We start from the raw sequence: 21,431 nt of genomic DNA, 5'->3' as shown, positions 1-21,431 counted from the left end.
GGTTCATGTGTTTGAAAAGTTGGTCTTCAAATAGTGGTGGGACAGGAAAAGAAGATAGGCAGTTCTGGGGTTTTAGTGACTGGATGATTGCTGATGTTCCCAAGCAAGGCTGGGGTGTTCCTCCGCCAACTCCCATCCCACTTAGATTTATGGGACTCCTGGATTAGCTCCCCGATGCTGCTCCATTGAGTACATTTAGAGAGTGGGAATGTATCTTCTTTTATCTGTGTACCTGTCCACACAGACAAATAGCAGGACAATGGAGCCATGGGTAGGCCAGCAGCAGCATCTCCCAGAGAAACTGCCCAGAAAGCACTTTGACAGTGAAAAGCACCTCATACATTCACCACTCTACTTAGCTTTCTATACATTGTTCCCGTGCTCAGGTGGCTCAATGAACAGACAACGCTCCTCTAATTTGTAGGGAAAGACACACGCAGTGCACTGGGTAGTGAGCGTCTGGGGATATCAGTGGTATGTGTGTAGACTAGACGGGAGCAAGGGTGTCAGGAATGGCAGTCACGGGGTCAAGACTTCCATTTTAACGTGATGGTTTTAGGCCTCTGAGAGAAGAGTCAGAGGAGGTAGTGAGGAGCTGCAGGGGGCTGGGACAGTTCTGAGTTGTGCTTGAGGTCAGAGCCTGGAGCTTGTCTGGGCCTTCAGCTGTTAACGCAAGCATGTTAGGAAGTGCTGGTGTCAGAGGCACAGAGGGGCCTGATTTATCTCGTACCCTACAGTGATAACTCTGTAATATGGTGATGAGGTTGAGCAGAGAGCATCAACTACCAGCCCCCAGGCAGATTTCCACAAGTTCAGTAGTCGAACAAAACCCCAGTCCTTCTGTCTCAGTTTCCACGGGAAGAAATCTGGGTGTGTCTCTACTGGACCCTCTGCTTAGTATCTTCATAGACTGATTTCAACAGGGAAGAGAGCTGTGACCTCATCTAAGACTTGGGGTCCTCTCCCAAGATCCCGTCCTATAGAGCATGGTCTTTGCCTGAGATTAGATATCTTCCACAGGCTTACCTCAGCCTACCTTCCTCTACTGCTCACAATACATTTTACCCCAACTCTACCCAAATGCCCTTTGTGGTGGCTTGAAATAAAATGGCCCACATAGGCCCATAGGGAGTGTCACACTGTTAGGAGGCATAGTCTTGCTGGAGTAGGTGTGGCCTGTTGGAGGAAGTGTGTCACTATGGGGGCAGGGGGGGGGGCTTTGAGATCGCATATGCTCAAGCTATGCCCAATGTGGCTCACAATCTCCTTCTGCTGCCTGCGGATCAAGATGTAGAACTCTCAACTCCTTCTCCAGCACCATGCCTGGCTGCACACTGCAATGCTTTCTGTCTGTCATGACGGTAATGGGCGAAACCTCTGACACTGTCAGCTAGCCCCAATTAAATACATTCCTTTATAAGAGTTGCCACAGGCATTCGGTCTCTTCACAGCAATAGAAACTCCTGAAAGATCTCCCAGTGTCTCTCCAACTCTCCGTTCACTGTGATTGTCCTGAGAGCTTCCCCCACCCCCACACTGCTTATATCTCTAAATTCAAGTTATGTGCACTTATCTTTGAAATCTATCCTCCATAAAAAGCACAAAGGCTCCTGTGATATGACCAGCTTAGGGGGAGCACAGCTCCACCACCCCCACATACACACACTTCTGTATATCTGTATATTCATGTGTGCAAGTGCACATGCATGCAAGGGGGCACATACATGTGAGTGTGTGTATGTATGCAGAGGCCAAAGGACAATCTCAGTGTCATTCCTCAAGAATGCCGCACACCTTATTTTTGAGATAGGATGTCTCACTGGTCTGGAATTCAGCACCTGGATGGGCAGTAGCCTAGGAGATCCTCATGTCTCTTGCATCACGTGCACTGGGATTACAAGAGCAAGCCACCATATCCAGCTCTTGACCCCAGTGCTGGGAAGCTAGCAGCCCATGTACTTTACTGACTAAGCCATGTCCCCAGGTTTCTGCTTTGCCCTCTTGTGGGTATACCTGGGTCATTTCATAGGAGGAGGCATGAGGCCCTGGGTTGTGACTTCATTTTCTGCACACATTCACTGTGTGGTTACTGTGGTCATGAGATATGGTCCTATCATGTGAGCAGCACAACAAGGATTTATTTAAGCAACATGAATCTGTTTGCTTAGAGTTCTGGAGCCAGGAATCTAAGATGAAGGTGTTGGTAGACTGGCTTCTTCTTTAGCCTCTCTCCTTGGCTCATAAGTGTCCCCCTTCCATTGTGTCCTCAGATGGTCTTCCTTTATGTGTGTTCCAGTGTCTCTGGCTAGGGCAGTCCCATTGAGCTAGGACCCATCCTCATAACCTGTTTTATCTTTAGCACCTCCTTGAGCCATCTCTAGTCATTCTCGTCCTGAAGTGCTTGGAGTTAGGACTTCGATATACATATCTGCGAGGACAAGACTCATCTACTCTGTCTGTGGTGGTTTTAGACATTCTGGACACTACAGAAGTAGCTGTTCTCATCTGTCTTCCTGTCCCTTGGCTGGCAGCACAGCCAGGAGGCTGGGACCCTGGGGACAGACTGTACCCAGCCTTTGACACTCACTGCAATATCTCACACAGCTTCTGGAAATATTGTGTTGGGTGAGGGTTTGGTGAGAGTTGATTGCGATCCAGAAGTGACCCAGAGCACACGTGGTTCATCAGCAGAGACTGGCAGGGACTGTTTGGGGTTCACTGTTCCCCTGCCTGACTTCTTCCCCAACAGCCTAAACCTACTTTCAAAATTCAGGGTCTGTCCACAGCTGGCTTGATTCCAGACACTGAAGAATGATTGGTAATGAGCTATGTTATCTGTTGAGTGACTCCACACCAAACAAGAGGAAAAGAAAAGAAGAGAAGAAAAAGAAAGAAAAAAAGAAGGAAGGAAGGAAGGAAGGAAGGAAGGAAGGAAGGAAGGAAGGAAGGAAGGAAGGAAGGAAAGGCTGTTTTAGAAATCAGCCTGTGCTTATTTCACAAGCTAAATCCTCAGAGCTGCCATTTTCTTAGTAACATCTCAACCATATGCCTGGTCGCTTTCTCCCCTAAGCACCATTGTCTGCATGTGAGCTCAACCCTACTGGGTGTTCAAACAAGCCAGCAAGGTTGCATGCTGTGTGCCCTCAGGCCTGTTTGCGCAATATCCCAGTCTGTGCTTATGAAGTTAATGGCCTCCGATGTAAGCCATGGTGTGAAGACTTAGCAGGAGCTGAGAAGCTGGAGGCCCACGTTTGCCTAGATCATCCCTGCATCTGCCTTAAATAAATGGCTCCTTCTAAAACAATCATGCCCGCACTCCTTGGCAAGGCATTGCGGGCTGAAAGAGGCTGCAAAACAAGGGAGCAGTTTTAGAAAGGAAGGGTGAGGTGGGGTACAGTCCCTTCTTACCAAAAAAGAAAAGAAAAAGAAAAAAGAAAGAAAAGAGAGAAGAAAGGAATAATTTTGCTAAATTATAAAGCATTTCAGCACTAGCCCTAAGCCCCCACAATCCTTCAGTGTGAACATCTTGTTATAGTAAAAAGATTTCAAACAATAGAAAAACCAGGACCCCTATCTGTCCAGAGAGATGAAGAAATGGAAAAAGCGAATACAAAGCAGAAAACCTTGGGGCGGCTGAAATAAAGGAAGCTGATGTGGTTTATCCATCCAGAGCCTCTCAGCCCACACGAGGCCATTTGATTTCATTTAATGGGCCAAATGCTCTCTCCAGTCTCACTGTGAACCAGAGGCTACAAACCAGGGAGGGAGCAAAAGCCTGCTCCTTAGGCTGAGATACACACACACACACACACACACACACACACACACACACACCAAACAAAACCAGGAAAGCCAAAGATGTCACCAGCAACAATGGCCCCTCTAAAGAAGGACCAGGAAGGGAACCCAATCAGTCTACCCACCAAGCCATCAAGAGAAGAGTAAATGGTATCTGGTACCTTTTAGAAAGGGGGTGACAGAAATTCATTACAGGACAAAGCTTAAAGTAAAAATATAAAATGGAAGACACGTGTCTAGATTGCTGTGCTATTGCTACAGTAGCAAAAGCTACCTGGCATCTCTGTACAGATCTGTGTTCTGTCTGTGAAGACCTGTCTGGGCTACAGAGCAAATTTAAATCCAGATTGGGTAATGTAGCAAGCTCCCGTCTCAACAGTGAAAGTGGACTAGAGGTGGGGTGCAGGGGATACAGCTCAGTAGAGCACTTGCTAAACATGTTCAGGGCCTGTGTACAACCCAAAAGAGGGTATGGGAAAGTGAAAAAAAATCAAGTCTAAATTGATACAAAAGGGAATTTTAAAAACTGATTTTATTTATTCATCGTTAGCCGATTTGCTCCGGACCCAAGTGAGTCCAGGAGGGTAACCCGTATCCTCAGAGCCTGGCAGAGTGAACTCTGACCTTAGTTGCTGCAGTATGCCAACATGGCTTCCAGAAGCTCCAAACCCAATGAATGAGAGTCCCTCCTGACTATTCATTTGACTACACAAGGTAATAGGCTGGCAAGATTATCACATACTCATCCTGAATCCAATCCTGGAAGACTGCCCAGTGTTCTGACAGGCAGCAGGGACTGCGTGTCTACCCCCTGCAGCATGGGATAAGGCCAGCTCCATCCACAGCAGGGACACAAGGGGAAAAGGGAAGAGGGTGGAATAGATATTACCAGGAAAGACAGGATAGATGGTAGGAAAGACAGCTGCGAACATCTGTGACGGTCCAGCTTAGCCAGCGCTACTCTTCTTTAAGGCCTCTAAGTGTAATTATTTTTATTGCTTTGTTGCTTTCTAGGCACACAATAAATATTTAATAAGTAGATGTGCTAGTGAGCAATTAACTGGTGACTGGTCATATTTCAAAATCTTTAATGCTGTTCAACACAAGCACACATACATCAACATATACAAGAAGAAGCATATGTGCACATAATTATAAATAATACATACTAAAACATTAGGAAGACATTAGGAAAACACAAACATAATTTAAAATAACTGTATCACAGGGCCGTCACACTTACATGGTTCTACTGCTTCCAGATTTTTTGTTAGTATCATACAGATTTTTTTAAAAAGCGCTTATCAATTTATGAGAACCCCAGAAACAACAGCAAAAAGAAACTCAATGTGAAAATTTTCAGACAATCAGTGTGAGTCCTCAGCTCTTACTGTGGTCGCCTGTAGCCCCACAGAGAAGTCTCTGGATCAAAGATGTCAAGTGGGCAACTCCTTAGAGTGCCCATGGAAGACCAGTTAGATGGATCCAGCCACCACCTATCAGCAGAGAGGTCAGGAAGGGTGACCCAGCTTTCACCCCTGCCGCCCAGATCCCTGATTCAGACACGCAGGGACCAGCCAAAGGAGGATGCACCAGGGTTCCCTCCATTACCTCACCAGGGCATGTTCACCCCAGGCCTGCCTCGGCCTCACTGCTCTTGGCAGGCAAGGACAGCAAACAAGGGATTTCCATTAGCGTTTCTGGGGATGCTATCTACTCTAGCAGACCCAGGGAGAGGAACCTCCCTCCTGTGCAAACAGCGTTTCTGGGACTCCTGGGACTGAAACCCACAGCACCTGCTTTTGCTTTTCTTTCTTCCTCTCTGTCTTCTTTTCTTTCCTCTTTCCCTTCCTCTTTATCTTCTCTGCCCCACCCATACATCTCATGACTCAGGGGCTACCACAAACTTGCTATATAACAGGCAAGACCTTGAGCTTCTGATCCTCTTGCCTCTACCTCTGATCGCTGGAATTGCAGGTGTGGGCTAGCACACCCACCCTTTCGTAGTACGGGGAATTGAACGACGGCCCTAGCTCCTTGTCTTATTTCTAACTCACATTCTCCTGGGGCCCTTTGCAAAATGTGATGAAACCAACTGCAGTAGAAATAAAACAGACCAATGACGCAAGATGCCAGCCAGCATCTTCATCACACTCAAGTGAATCTAAATGCTTTTGTATCTTTCTCTCATGTTTGTTGCTCATTCTGGGTAGGAAAGAACAGCCCAACTACACCGCTAACCACTATGATTAGGGCTGCTGTAGAGAGAGCAACCTGGCTTTGTTTTGAAGTCTTCAGGAAACTCCCTGCTTATGTTTCTTCACGTCTCCTAGTAAATCAAATGAAAAAAAAATCTGCCTGTCATTTAAGGGTGGGCACCCCATGTCCTTACTACCAGTCCATTCTTCGAAGTAACCATCTCTCAGTATCGATGGAGTGCCCACTGTGCATCGAGCTGACAGGTGGGAGAATTCAGGGGTGCACCGGACCCATCAAGCATAATGTAATGATCCCCAAACACTGCTGTATCTAAAACAAGGCCACCATTGTTGTCCAGAGCTCCATCCACACCATAGCTCCATCACTTGCCACAAGTCAGAATTCTAGGTACTTCTCAAGACTGTTTTTTTTAACACTGTAAAAAAGTATAAAGTTTTTTTAAAAGGTATTTTTAATATATTAATCTGTATGATTTTATTTCATCTCTATTAACTATAAATGAGTTTTCAGCTGAATATATATCATGTATGCCTACATATCATGTATGCCTACAGATCTTGTATGCCATGCCTCATCTTAAATGAAGGCTCTAACATACAGCCTAAGACCAAAACTAAAGTGAGAAGAAGAAAATGGTGTGAGGAGAAGGGGATGAGGTCACCATAGTGACCACGGACATCCCGCACATTCACAGGCACTTCTTTTAAAGTTTTATTTCTGTGTGTGAGTGCTTTGTCTACATGGGTGTTTACCACATTCATGACTGGTGCTCTCAGAGGCTAGAATAGGGCATGAGATCTCCTGGACTGGATTTAGAGGGTCGTGAGTGTGTGGTGCTGGGAATCAAACTACGTCCTCTGCAAGAGCAGCTGGTTCCCTTAACCTGAGCCATCTCCCCAATATCCATGGGCAGTTCTTGAAGAGCAGAGCCACAGTGTTTGAGCTTCTTATCAGCCGAAGGGAATGGTCCTGTTACACATTTCAGTGTTCCCAGGCTGAAATTTGCAACTGCTCAGCGGTGTTGCTATTTCTGGCTGTGGGCTTACACATGTACCCACAGGAGGTACTGTTGGGCATTCGAATGGCTGGATGGAGCTTTCTTTATCCCAGTAACAGCGAGTATGCTTTCAGTTCCTCCCCTCGTGGTACAACCTCTTCCAACACAGCAAAACACATGCAGGACAACTAACCAGCCGGGGAAGGGATGAGATTCCACTACACAGTCCTCAAAAGATTTGACTGAGGAGCAAGAACTCAAAACCTCCCTTGAAAACATTTCTGCTTCCATGCCCTCGTGGGAATGGAGAGATAATAATAAAAGAGATCAAGGAAGAGAAATGTGAGAATGCAAAGGTCTTCTGTTGGGGGACAGATATTCACAAGTACTTATATGTGGTACATGTATACGAAAGATATGTGGGTACATGTCAGTATGGATGGAAGCCATAACGGGGGCCAGCTGCCCTGCTCTCTCCTTGCCACTGAATGTCTGAGACAGGGTCTCTCGTTGAACCTGGAGCTTGACTGGCAGTCAGCGATCCTCAGAGGTTTTCCTGTCTCTTCTCCTCAGTGCTGGGGTTTCAGGTGCTTGTGGCCGTGTCAGCTTTTTATGTGGTTGCTGGGGATTTGAACTCAGGTCCTCGTGCTTACATAAAGTGATCTTACCCACTAAACTGTTTTCCCAGAAATTAATTTGTTTTAAAAAATAAAATTTTCTCATACAATGTTCTATTAATCTACATAATCATAATTGATACTTTTAAAGTAATATAACTCTTGTTTTTTTGCGTTAAGAATGTAGTAATACAATGCATTTTTCTATAGGTATAATTTGCATGAACACAATGTGGAGCTTTTAAAAATGTGTCATGGTGTGCGTGCATGCAGAGGGCAAAGCGGGACCCCTCCACTGTTCTCCTGCTTACAGCCTTGAGACAGTATGTTTTAAAAAGTGTAAAGCTATCCAGAGATCAAAAGGTTTAAGATGTAATGATCTGATTTTCCCCTAAAGGGGAAGTCTCTAGTCCCAGAAAGGTGACAGTAGAAGTGTTGTCATTCAAAGCACTTGGGAAATGATTACCCTCCCCAGGAAATCACCGAATTAGAACCCGATGTATCTAGTCAATAGCAGACCTGTTTCCTATATGCACCTAAGCTGCCTCTTATAAGCAAAGTGCTTCAATCACTGTCCTTGGGAGAGGGGAGCACACTGGGACTCCTGGATTGTGAGGCCCTCTGTCTATCCTCACTAGAGCACCTCTCAGCACTCATGGGGCAGGCGTGGGCAGCCCTCTGCAGGCTTGTCTGAGACACAGAATGCTCCTGCTACAAGCATCAAGGTGACTGAGGATAGAAAGCCCTTGTATCATTGCAAAAAGGTAGACTGAAGACAAGGGGAGGTAAGTCCCAGGACAAAAATCTGACTCAGGAGAGTCTGCTGCCACAGTCCTTTAGCCCAGAAGTCCTCCCAAACGGATGTACATGCCTCAGTCATAAGGCTCCATGGAGCATTTGCACGATTTGACTTTAAATTACATAACTTCTTGGTGCCCCCTCCAAGGAAAACAGTAGGCAAATGCACAACTCATTAGTCAGTTCCCTCTATTGGGTTGTTAACTGAACGTCAATTCTATATTAGGCAATGTCTCCCCAAAATGATGACTTTGGTTTTAGAATTATCAATCTCATTTCTGTTTGCCAGTCATTACATAATTGGGCCAGCAGTGTGTTAAGAAAATGCCAAGTTGACAATTATGAAATCCTGCCACCAAGCACCTCGTGAAAACACAGGCTGCAGAAACACAAGGCTTTCTGCTGAGAACAGACCGGCTCTTCAGTACCAAGTCCTGTAGCCTCCTGAGGCAAAAGCAGGCAGAGTACCAGGGGTGAGAGGGATCAAAGGAAAAGGGGAGGGGTAGGGAGGAGGGGAAGGCAGAAGACAGACATAGAAGGAACCAAAGACAAGGAAGCAAGGAGGGAGAAAGTAAGACCATCAAGAGGAAACTGGGTCTTAGCATCACTGCTTCGAGTCCTGGTGGGGAACCTGGTGGGCAACGGGCGCTCCAGTAACAGCTGTGGTGGCTATTCTTGGTTGTCAACTTGATTGTATCCGGAAATAACTAAAACCCAAGTGCTTGGGTAGACCTGTGAGGGATTTTTCTTAACTGAACCACTTGAACTGGGAGTCCCACTTTTAATCGGGATCTTTTGAGGTGGTAAGACCCACCTTCTTCATCTGGGCCACACCTTTTGGTGAAAGTCTATATGAAAAACATGCAAGGAAGTGTGTGCTCTCTGCCTGCTTGACGTTGCTCTCACGGGGATTACAGACGACTTTTTCGGGATTCTGGTAGATACTCAAGTCCAGCCTTTTGGACTGAACAACTATTGGATTCTTGGACTTTCCATTGATAAGACAGGCATGGTTGGATTAGGTGAACCACAGCCTATAAGTCACTGATGTAAATCATAATATTCATCTCATCAGTTCTGTTTCTCTGGAGAACCTAACACAACAGCTGCCACAAGAAGTGTGCCGCTCACCTTGTCTACAAATAGTTATCACTACATGGATGATATCTACTCAAATAGAATCTAGATAATAGCACTACTTCTACTTCTTCACATCAGAATTCAATTTACAAAAAAATTCTACTGGGCAGTGACAGGTGGATCGCTGGGAGTTCAAGGCTTGACTGGTCTGACAGACCCTGTCTCAAAAAACAAAATCCAAAGCCAACAAACACCACCCATCCAAATAAAACAAACATATACACACACAAAATATAAAAACAGTACACAACAGCAAACTAAGAGAAACCATTTTAATACCCGCAGCCTCACACAGGAGTCTACTGTGTGTGGTATAGTCTAGTGTGACTCGCTCCCTATTCACTTCCACACACAGTGACTTTCAATGAGATGGTTAAGCTGAGCAGTGTACATTCTTAAACAGTGCCAAGGATCCTGTCTTCCAACAGTTTTATCAACTGAAACATCCTCCAAGAGCCCTGCGAGGCAGCTTGGCAAGGCCATTTGCACTGAAATCGCTTATTCAGAAGGTGTCAGAGCAGCCACGGACCTTGAGCCCACAGGTTGCTTGTGTTCACATCACAGCTTGGAAGTGATAAAGACTGCATGAGCAGCAGATCTTTCACAAACAGCCTTGCAGGCTGGCTCTGCTCCTGCAAAGTCAATGGAGCCGCAAGGCACTTCCTAATGGTGTCATCTGTTCAGGTTCTCCAGGGAGTTAAGGGAAGCAGTGTCTCTGCACACTGTCTCTATCACAAGGGGTCTGGCTAGCAGCATGAGAGTTCCCTCTCCAGCCATGCTGCCACAGTGAGGCATCTACTGTCCCCACTGCGGAGTGCACAGGATGAAGACGTCCACTTTCCTCATCAGACTTGCTGACAGCCTCATTTCCTGCCAAATGGATCAGACCACACTTTCAACCCTATGGAAAGAAACACAAATACCCTATCAGGATTCATTGTTAAATGACTGAACACACCCCCTTGATCCCAAACAAACAAGATGATGTGGAAATTGAGCCATGCAATTTCCATGTGGCTGAGACATTGAAATGGGTGAGTGCAGCCACTGGAACCCTGCAATGAGGCAGCCATGGCAGCTATGAGGGATTCTGTTAAAGGCTTAGGAGCTATTCCCTGCTAGGAAGAAATGGATCTAGCCTAGGACCACCAGACTGCAGGAGTTTGGTTAATAAGCTAGAAAATCTCTCATACTCAGCCAACTTGTATCATTTTAAAGGAACATCCCACACGTCCCTGAAGGGAGCTTTGTGAGAACTTCTCTAGGAAACTGAACCTCAGCGCTCACCCTTACACACGATCTGCCTGTGAGGGAGGTATTTACAGGGGTGCTCAGTATGGAAGTCTGCAAAGCAGATGATCTGTTGCATACTTAATTCCATTTTATGTCCACTTACCAAGGATAAACGAGGGGCCCAGCAAGCTTGTAAAAAGTACTAGGCACTGAAATATTAGCATGAAGTCTTAGATAGCCCTGACAAGAGAGGAACTATCATAAAATAATGAACACTATCAGGTTCCAGAGAGAAGACCCACCCCCACTCCACAGCAAAGCACTCATGCCACGTGCCCCAGAAGGGATTGTCTGAAATTTTTCAGTTTACCTGGTGGCTGCACATCTTCCTGGACAATACCAGCTCGATTTACAGCCTGCTCCTTCTCTGAGAAACACAACAGAACAAATAATTACTCTTTAGAAAGGAGATGTGGGCATTTTTTTTCTATTTATATGGGTTAATTACAAGCATATTTAGGAGTGTGATTCAATTCAGGGACGTCATTACTTAAAGCTTTTAGATTATAGAAGCTAGATCCTAGATGTAAAAAGAGCCACACTTCAAACAAAAAGATCCCAACCAACATCTTTTTCCTGTGATCTCAGCATTTTGGAAAGGACACAACACAACAGAAAGAACTGTTTCAAAGAGCTGGTGGGTGTGACATTACAAGAGGAGAGCTGCCGCAAAGAAGGGACAGGCACAATTATCAGAAAAACGGTGGCTAAAAACACTCCACTCAAGGACTGGACTCCAAGCTAAATATGCTATGTTTTTGATAGGAAATAGAGCAGAAAATTAATCTTTGGGTGGGTGGCTTTGGTTTGGATAATTGAAGCTTCCCTAATTGATTGCAGGTGCTGTGCCAATTAGTGAGCTCGCTGTAGCTGCAGCAGCTAAGCCTGGCACTTTGGAGATGCACAACAGGCAGAGGCCAAGAGAAATCAAGCATTTTATGAGTGTGGGCTTCAAGTTCTCCGTCACATCTTTCTAAGTGGTTTGGAAGAAACCCGAAGCCTGTGACAACAAAGAATTATTATCTTAAGTGTCTTGACAAATGATGGCTTTGTAGAAGGAAGACTTGGCGCCAAGGATGTTGACTCCTAAGTTGCAGTGATTAAATGCAGTAATCAGACCTTTGTTTTAATAGATCGACTGTTTTTTTATAGCCACTCTCAGCTCTTATTTGCTATTAGGCCAGTCTGTCTGTCTACTTTCACAGGTTTGCTGCAAGTACAAGAAACAGTTTCACCAACTCTGATAGTTACCAAATTAGCTTGAAATTGGCATTGGAACAGAAAGTCAATCCTAAATGACTTACCTGATAGTGTTATCAATACTAACTTTATTGGGTGATGGGGACTGTGGGAATCTTGATGTCTAATTCTAAGACAGGCAGGGAGAAGACAAGGCACAGTGGGCCACCTATTCCCAGTGGCCTAGTGGGTTCTCACTGCCTCTCTCTAGCTAGCAGGTAAATGGCACACAGATGTTCTGGACCTGCAGAAGCCAACAGACTATCTCCAAGTCAAGGGAACAATGACACCTAACAGCACAGGTGTTCTCATTCTGGAAGACATCACATTCTGCAGACCTGAGACCTTCGATTGTCGACAGAGAGGTCTCAAAGTATTGGTGTTTCAAACTTGCGCTTGGTGCCCGGCCAGCAAAACATCACACTGGCATGAGTCTTGCCAGGAACAAAAATAGATTTTTCCAGACCTAAGATATCGCTAATATTGTGAAAGCAGAAAGAGGTAAAGTTTGAAAAATAATTCAAACTTTATGCCTCAAATTATGAGGCATTCTAGATGCACAGACAAAAGAAACTTGGCCATCCTAATGTACGAAACCCATTCTCTAAGAAGCAGGTACCACTGCAGAGCCCAAGATGCTGGCAGGCTGCCAGGCATCCCTGGGAGGAAGCTGCTAGCTGGGTGGCAGGGAGAGAATGCCTAATTGTACTCCAACCTCTCATCATGCCGTGGAGAACCCTGTGAGGGAGGAATCCCTGTCTTGCCACCTTCTTGCTAATTGCTAACAAGGCTGGACAGGCTGGAGATTTGTTCTAAGTAGGCTATAATCTCTTCATAATCTGGGTCCTGATGCAGCCACCTCAGTGGCTTGGCCTGGACAGGCAAGCTAAACTAGTTCCTGAAGAGTGGTAATCGGTATTAGCTCCTATCTAAATCCACCCGGTTCTCTGATCCATTAATGTTTTAATAAATACTCCGAGGCCAGGGAAGTCTTATGGAAATTCAGAAGGCCACACAAAGACACTTCATTTGAGAATGCAGAACCTGCTAATGGGAAAACAGAAAGCAGTCTCTCAGGATTTAGCACGTTCTTCTTGATGAAGCTGACAGGTTTCTATTTCATTGTCACTGGAGGAACAGCAAACATCTATGAACCAGGAGGAGGGGTTAGATACGTGAACAAATAAGCTAATTACTGACTTCAGTTGTAAGCAAGTTTCCCTGTAAAACGCCTAAAATCCAACTGTGGGGCCAGAGTTAGAAAATTCCCCACTCCAGTATCCCGGCAAGCTCAACTCTGCCCCCTGGTGCTAAGGCTGAGATCTGATTTGTAGTTTTAATAGAGGATAGTTCTCTCTAGTCAAAGGGCCACGGAATGTTATGAAAGCTGTTTATACATGCCCGTAGGCTGACTTTGTGTGGTAGTAAAAGAATCTCCCTAATTTTAAGTCTGAGAATGAGCAAAGGGTTGCAATGGGAGATAAACCAGTTGTGCAACTAGGTGCTGTCTTTAACCCTGACCATCACACAAATGCAGACTCCCAAGTGCTTTTCCAAGGACACTCTAATGAAGCGCCAGCAGGAAAGCCTGCAGAGAAAAGCCAGGCCTCATCTCCTTCCCCATCTCCTTCCACAATCAGCAGTCGAAGAGTAGGCAAGTCACAACCTGGCGTAATTGGGACAAATGGTAACATTTGGATATGGTCTCTGTACCAGACAGCTGTGCTGTATCAATAGTAAATGTGTTGAATTCTTAAGTACACTGTGATTAGGTAAAAGAATGTCCTTATTCTTAGCAAAACCCGGCTCAAGTACTTAGGAATAAAAGCTCATAATGTCTTCAACCCACTTTCAAATGGCTCACCAAATAATGGTGATGACTGCAGTCTAGCAAGTATGGGAGGAAAGCAGACGCAGTGACTGTTAGCCACCAGCAAATCCAGGGGAAGGGCACAGGGGTCTGTGCTTCTATCCTTGGATCTTCTCTGTCACTTGAGCTTTCTTTTAATTAAAAAAAAAAAAAAGTGCAACTGCAAAAGAGCCAGCTAAGAAAGTCCTATAACACATGACCATTCCAGGATGGCTGCTTCAAGCATCTCCCTGTTTAAAAATAGCTGGTCAGGCTTAAGTACTTCCCTGGCAGTCCCATTTGGTGCTGCTGACTAGGCTCTGCAGTCCATTTACAGGAGAGTCCCGAACCCAAAGTGCGCGGGAGCAGCCGGGAACCACAAACACCAAGTGGGAAACAGTGACCAAGGATACAAAATGGTCATAAATCCAAGAGGACACAGGGACAGAATGGTGACTGAAACGCAGACTGAGGAGAACACACAGCTGTAGCAGCAGGCTGAAGCAGCTGGCAGAGGGGGTGGAGGCCCCTGGACATGGAACAGCAGGTATGAAGCAGCTGGCAGGGGGTGGGGGGCACTGGACATGGAACAGCAGGTATGAAGCAGCTGGCAGGGGGTAGGGGCACTGGACATGGAACAGCAGGTATGAAGCAGCTGGCAGGGGGTAGGGGCACTGGACATGGAACAGCAGGTATGAAGCAGCTGGCAGGGGGTGGGGGGCACTGGACATGGAACAGCAGGTATGAAGCAGCTGGCAGGGGGTAGGGGCACTGGACATGGAACAGCAGGTATGAAGCAGCTGGCAGGGGGTGGGGGCCCCTGGACATGGAACAGCAGGTATGAAGCAGCTGACAGGGGGTAGGGGCACTGGACATGGAACAGCAGGTATGAAGTAGCTGGCAGGGGGTGGGGGGCACTGGACATGGAACAGCAGGTATGAAGCAGCTGGCAGGGGACAGAGCAGCAGTGTGAAACAGCTGGCTGAGACCAAAGGTACCATCTCAGAGTGGGCAGTGAGGGAACTGTCGGTGTGGGCCACACCACTGCTGCAGCTCACCCAAGCTGGAACTAGTGGCCATTTCAGTCACTGTCTTTGCACTGTAAACATGCCTGCACACTCATCCAAACCAGGCTGGATCCAAAGAGCTGTGAGATACCAGTTAGGAGACAGGACTTCAGCCTGTCTCTGCACTCTGCTCGATTACACAGTGAATGGTGGGAAGAGCATAGTCTAAGCACCTGGCATGTCATAGGGAAAACGCCCTTACACGAAAGGCATTCCGCACATCAAGTGATTTCTGGTAATCTTGTTCTATCAGATAGATAGACAACACAGTTTCAATTGGGGGCAGCAAGGGACAGCCGGAAGAACACAGGTGAGAAGCGAGAGAATCGGGTCTCCTCCAGTCACCCAAGGAACCAGTTACCCGCTGTCCTGCAACTTCAGTCTCTTACAGGCACCCTGACAGGGCATTAAGTGGACAAGGTCGGGGTCTAGTGTCCAACCAGCAATAAACATGCTGTGATACTGGACAAGGCAGCCAAATGTCAGGAATAAATGAGCTCTGGGATTTCTGGTAAAACAGCAACAACAAACCTGATGATTTTGTAGTTCTCTGTATCAGACTAAACCTAGGAAAGATCAAGATAAAAGCAAGCAAACAAACAAAAACCCCTGCCCTTACTCTATCCTACTTCTTACTAAAGAGCCAGACTCCGATTGCTTGTAGGATGTAAAGACATCAGGCTTCAAGGTGTGGTCCACTAAGCTCTCAGACCACCAACAGGAAGAAAGGGGAAAAGCAACTCCTGGGCTCCCCCAGAAGCACAACAGAACTGTACCCAAACTGCTGGTTTCAGACCATCGGGCCCCAAGGCTAATTGCTACCTCCCCAAGAGTTAAAACAGGATGTGAGCTATCATGGATGGATTGACCTTGTACTCACTCCACTGAACAGCTGTAACTCAAGTCAGTGAGAGAGCTAAAGAGCATGCTGAATGTCAAAAGGAAGTGCACTGAGACACACTTGTCACAGTGGTCTGCTGCGGAGCTATCACTAGACTGTCTTTTGCCCAGTTGGACAGTGGGGGCTTCCTTCTCATTCCTGCTGCCTACTGGAGATTATCCTACTGAAGCAGAAATCATGGGACCTGCTCAGCCCTATACTCTCTGCCCAGCCCTAACTCCCCACACGCAGGCTGGCCTGAAGGACCTGACACTTTAACTCTACATGGCTTGGGTCCATAAGAACCATAGTCCACTCTCTGGAACAATCAAATCTGAACGGATAACAAATGTACACGGGGCAGTCAGAAGCAACTGAAAGGCAGAAGCAAACCAACAGCTCAGATGGAGGGACAGTCACAGATGGACTGTCCACCTTGGGACAGATGAGGACCACCTCTCCCTGGGCTACTGAATCACTAGTTATATTAACACAAAGTCCTGCTCCTAAGCATTCCACCTGATGTTTATTCTCCCTAACTGAAAGCGGTTGGATTCTCCCTGACATCCTGCGGTTCTCCCCTTCTACCATGCAGCATCCAGCAATCAAACTGGGGTTATCAGGCCTGGCAGCAAGTGGCTGAAGAGCCGTCTTGTCAGCCTCCTCAGAGGCAGGAAAAGCTAAAGGACCCTGGGCAGTTAGTAGATAACACTTGGGCAGTGCCCTTCACTTACAGAGGGTTTGCCATCCTGTGTCAGACAACAGAAGCTGTGATGTGACCTACTCTGCTCATGACTCGACATGCCAGGGTCACATGTTCCTGCATCCACATCTGTCCTTTCTCTAGCGCTGTGGAAACTTGTGCCTTTACTCTGCCCAAGGCTGCATTTGCCTGAGCTCAGGAGCCCACATTACCTCCTCTCTCCAGCACCTCAGTCTCCTGGACTCTCCTGGTGTTCCCATGGCTCCCAGCCTAAACTAAAAGCAAGATTCTATTCTTCCTAGTCCCTCAGCCTGCTTCAAGGGTGGCCATGTTCCTACCAACAGACATGTACATTTAACAGACTCTCTGGTGCAATCTTCTTGCTCACTTTCAAACCACTGAAAGCATTAACCAGGTTTATTTTTATCATCGCCTTTGTAAGTCTAATGGATACTTCCATTTATCTCTACAATTCCCCAACAACCTAACTGGAGGCCACACCCCTTCCTGTCTTCTCGATGCTCTTAACTTTAAGCCTCTCTGTGTCCACTCCCTCTGAGGCTCCTTTGAGGGCCTTTCCTCGCTGACCACTTCTCAGCCCTTCACATGCTGGTGCTCTTCTAAGCACTCACTATGTCTTCCTATCTTGGATCACTGACAGAAGCCCCAATGCACACTGCACGCACCTCCTCCAGCTCCAGACTGTGTATTGTCTGCCTCTAGACAACCATTAGAAGCGCAGTGGTCCTCAACCCTCAACCTATTCATCCTCATCCCTCAAACTCCTGCCTTCCAATTGGTTGCCACCATCACTAGGACCACCTTCTAAGTTGCTGGAGTCAGCCCTGGGGGCTTGCGGTGGTTTGAGTAAGAATGACCCCCCCACACACACCATAGGCTCATATATTTAAGTGCCTGGTCACCGGGGGTGGCACTATTTGAAAGAATTAGGAGATGCAGCCTGGTTGGGAATAGGTGTAGCACATGCCTCCAAGAAGTGTGTCATTAGGGGATGGCACTGAGGTTTCAAAAGCCCAAGCCAGGCTCGGTGGCTTTCTCTTCCTGCTGCCTACAGATCCAGATGTAGGACTCTTAGCTACTTCTCCAACACTGACTGCATCTGCCTGTGTGCTGCCATGTTCTCTGCCATGAGAAAAATGAACTGGATCTCTGAAATTGTCATCAAGCTCTAATTAAATGCTTTCTTTTAAAAGAGTTGCCATGGCCATGGTGTCTCTGTACAGCAACAGAACACTGAGGCAAGGCGCATCAGTCACAAGTCTTTGTGTACCAGTCCTCCAGTCCCTAAAGTATTCTGGTACAGGCTGGGCACCATCTCCTGATGCCAAAAAACAATAGTGCTTTTCAATACCAATCTTTCTTTCCCTTCATGTCCCTCTTCCCCCACAGTGGGACCGAAGCTGGTGCACAGTGGATCCAGTCACCTTGTTAAAATACTTCAATAACCTCCACTGGCTGGACTTTGAGGATAGCAGTGGGTAACTGCAGAGTTTTAATTAAGCAAGCCAGATGACTGCCCTCAAAGGGCAAATGGCAGGACCAGTGCCAACGATCCGGAGGGCTCCACATTTCCTAACAAACCAAACCAGGTTCCCATTACAAATTCCCACCAGAGAAGTAGTGCCAGGTACATCTCAGAAAGACCTCAACTGGGGCCAGCGAGACAGCTCAGCCAGTAAAGCACTTACCATGCAAGCCCAGTGACCTAAATCCAACCCCCACAGACCACGTTAAAGTAGGGGAGTAAGAAAAGAGAGTTGTCCTCTGATCTCACCACACATAAGCTGCCATATGTGCACCCCTCAACAACACACATTTCTTCTAAGCTTTAGGGGAAAAAATGCACACAAGAGAAGCATGAGGGGCATATGGGAAAGATGAAGAGTAGGCGAATAAAGAAAAACAGTGATGTTAGTGACTACAGGTGCAGGGGATGCACGGGCTAAAACACTACCCAAAATGCACAGGGCCAGGACAGAATGAGGTGGCAGGGGACGAGGGCCAGGCCAGCCCAGGACTGCCCCACATCTAAACTGCACGAAGCACAAGTGACAGCTAAAACATGGGCTCTGAGCATAAGCAAGGAAAGCGGTTAAATACTATAAGTACTGAAAATGGAATGGGCTGAGACACTCACCTGCATAGCAGGCTCCCAGCTCCTGAGCACACACTGAGCAAGCTGGGCATGCTTCCTGCCAGGTCAGCCAGTCTAAGGCACACACCTGCTTGTATCTCACTCCTCACCAAGACCTCCTTTTAAAAGTGGGTTGGTTTTTTGTTTTGTTTTGTTCTGTTTTGTACAATTCCTAATATGAGACTATACTAGGGACTTCTACAAGTAATACCTCACTTAATTCACCCTAAGCCTACACATTCAGTTCAGGAAACACGATCACCACAGCGGGGGGAACAGGCAAGGCTCAGAGTGAGGAAATACCTGCCTACATGTTATTCAGCTAACAGCTACCACAAAGGGTTATAACGAGCACTAAATGGCTTAGCAGAGTTGAAGCACTTGGAAGGGTGGAAAAAAAAAAAAAAACAAAAACACCCAAACCAAAACTTGTGATAAAAATTAGCTGTTCAGTATTATTTACTTTTTAAAAAAATTTAGTTATAACTTTTGGTTAAAGTTGGTCGAATTAATTAAAATAAGCTAAAAGGCAAGCAGTTGTAGACAGTCTTAGAGCCTGACCTGCCTGCCTAAAGCAACGTGGTCAGTCAAAGACTGGGGAGTATTCCTGGAAGACATGCAGGGTGGCCGGCTGATTAAGAGCAGGGTAGCCTTCACCTTGTGATGCTTCTGTGCACTGTGGGAAATTTATCCTGGATCCTATCTAGTACAATGGCTTACTCACTTCCCCTTCTCTTCCTTAGCTGTGACAAGCAAAACACCTCCAGAGAGCACAGTGGCTGAGAACCACACCCCTGTCTTCTTCAGAACTGGGATTTTTCTAAAGGGAACCTCCAACAGACCTTCTGTCTCAAGTCTAACTCTAGAAGCTGTAATAAAATAGCTTGGGACAGGGATCCATCCAGGATGGAGACAAATTCTGCAGGGCCTTACACAAGCCCTCGTTCCTTCCACACGTGGTGCATGCGGGAAGGCTTGAAGGCAAGAAGCAGAGACCATCTTAGTCTGAGCTGATGAAAAGAAGCTGTCAGGGGATTCACGTGTGTACTTTAAAACGCTTTGCCTCCAGAAACCAAGTGTTATGGCACTGGAGATGGTCAGAGCATTTACATGAGGCTTGAAATCGCCAAGCTTCAGCCTCAGCTAATATTCCCCGGGGGCTGGGCTGGCCCTCTTCCATCTTCAAGATGATTCAGGTTTCCTGGAGAACAAAATGATCCTCTAATGCCTCATCTCCCCTCGCTGACAGATGGTTTCAGATGTATCAAAGTGCTAATCCTTGCTGAGGTATAGGTCTCCAGGAAGGAGAGTGTGGCTTTTAGAATGATAGGACCTGAATGATTAAGGAGGAAAATGACTCCCCGGACACTCGCCATTGTCATGTGAGCAGCCAGCTTAAAAATGAAGGAAACCAGCAGAATCTAAAAAAAAAAACGATTTGAGGAAAAACTCAGAACCCAGGTTAACAGTTTAGCTTTGAAATATTTCCGCTCCAAGACATCTTAGGGATTGGCAATGATGCGCCATAAAAACACCTTTCAACTCAGGATGATCAAGGCTCTCCACTATAGCACCATCTCAGCCTGGGTGGATGGAGCAGGGCTCTGCAGACAGACGCCTGGGTTGGAACGTTTCCCTCACCACTTACTAGCTGTGTGACCTCCATCTGTAAAATGGGTAGCATCTACCCTAAGGGAAGACCGTGCAAATTCAACGACTTGGTATAGGCTTAACCCAAAACATTAAATCTTCAGTATATCAGTATATACTGTGTGTGAACTAGTGTTAGTGTTGACCTGCTGTGTGTAGGCTGCTTTCATCCACATCACCTCTGTGACCCCTAAGATGCTCCACAGTTCTGTTGCTGATCCTGCAATAGGTATGTAGAGCCTCAACATTGAAGGTCAGCGGTGGGGCCCCTTGCCCGAGGTCACCGGGCTGCACTGGGCGAGCCTGGAACCCGGGTAGCTCCACTCCTAAGTCCACATCCTTCCTCAGCACTCCTTGAACAGATAGGGTAGGGGCTTAAGGGCTTCGGGGTAGCGCTGGGAGCAGCCACTGCGCGGGGTCAGAGGTCACTCACGGTATTCCTCCAGCCGCATAAGGGGCCGGAAGTAGATGGGGTAGAAGGCGGCGCCGATCATGGAGATGAAGCCTCCGAATATGAGCGCGGTGCGCAGGTTCCGGGACGCTGCCATGGCGAGAAAGGGGGCAGCAGAGCCGGCGAAGACCCCCCGCACGCTCGGAAACCCGATTCCCGGCCTCAAGGTCGCGACCCGGCTCGGAAGAGGCGGAGCAGAGCTCGCTTCCGGGATCGGAGTGCAGGGAGGAGCCTCTGAGCTCGGAGGCGGGGCCTGGGTGCCTCTTAGTGGGGCGGGGTCATCCGAGGAAGGGCACGGCATAGGGCGGGGCCTCAACCCAAACCCCGCCTCCTCGCCCTCCGGCTGCCAGCGTGGAGGGCGAGACATTGGTGGCTTGTGCTGACTTGTGTTTGGCTACACTCCTTTCCAGTGCCCTCTTTTTGACCTCTTACTGGCCCCGGGTCTGGGTCCTTCCTTCTCTGCTCCAATTACCACCTTCTGTCTTACTCTTATGTTCCCAACAACTCTTTCTTACCCTTCCCCCTCGTTAATGTGACATTTGGTGACTGGTGACAGGCTAGAAGCCTCTGAAAG

General features: G+C 47.1%; 1 protein-coding gene across 2 annotated transcripts; it reads right to left on the bottom strand.

Moving 5' to 3' along the window:
- Nucleotides 1–9,828: 9,828 nt before the first annotated feature.
- Smim20 (small integral membrane protein 20) lies at nucleotides 9,829–21,100 on the bottom strand. 2 transcript variants are annotated; one of them, XM_021163159.3, is made up of 3 exons: nucleotides 20,840–21,091; nucleotides 11,174–11,230; nucleotides 9,829–10,471 (listed from the first exon to the last, which is right to left on the bottom strand). In XM_021163159.3, the coding sequence occupies exons 1-3, from the start codon at nucleotides 20,952–20,954 to the stop codon at nucleotides 10,434–10,436; spliced, it is 210 nt and encodes a 69-aa protein (XP_021018818.1). In that variant the 5' UTR covers nucleotides 20,955–21,091; the 3' UTR covers nucleotides 9,829–10,433. The 2 variants fall into 2 exon arrangements, with proteins under 2 accessions (XP_021018818.1, XP_085692822.1); XM_085836696.1 differs by lacking the exon at nucleotides 9,829–10,471 and having other exon boundaries at nucleotides 11,112–11,230; nucleotides 20,840–21,100.
- Nucleotides 21,101–21,431: the final 331 nt, after the last annotated feature.

This window comes from Mus caroli, unplaced genomic scaffold (genome assembly GCF_978045245.1).
Source record: "Mus caroli unplaced genomic scaffold, Mus_caroli_1 scaffold_4, whole genome shotgun sequence".
Classification (NCBI taxonomy): Eukaryota; Metazoa; Chordata; class Mammalia; order Rodentia; family Muridae; genus Mus; species Mus caroli.
This window is presented reverse-complemented; position numbering and strand designations above follow the sequence as displayed.

Excerpts from the sequence above, each read along its gene's own strand:
- Smim20 (XM_085836696.1), bottom strand. The coding sequence starts at position 20,954 with ATGGCAGCGTCCCGGAACCTGCGCACCGCGCTCATATTCGGAGGCTTC. Across the intron at positions 11,231-20,839 it reads TATGCGGCTGGAGGAATACC|AGAAGGAGCAGGCTGTAAAT; the intron begins GTGAGTGACCTC and ends TGTGTTTCTCAG.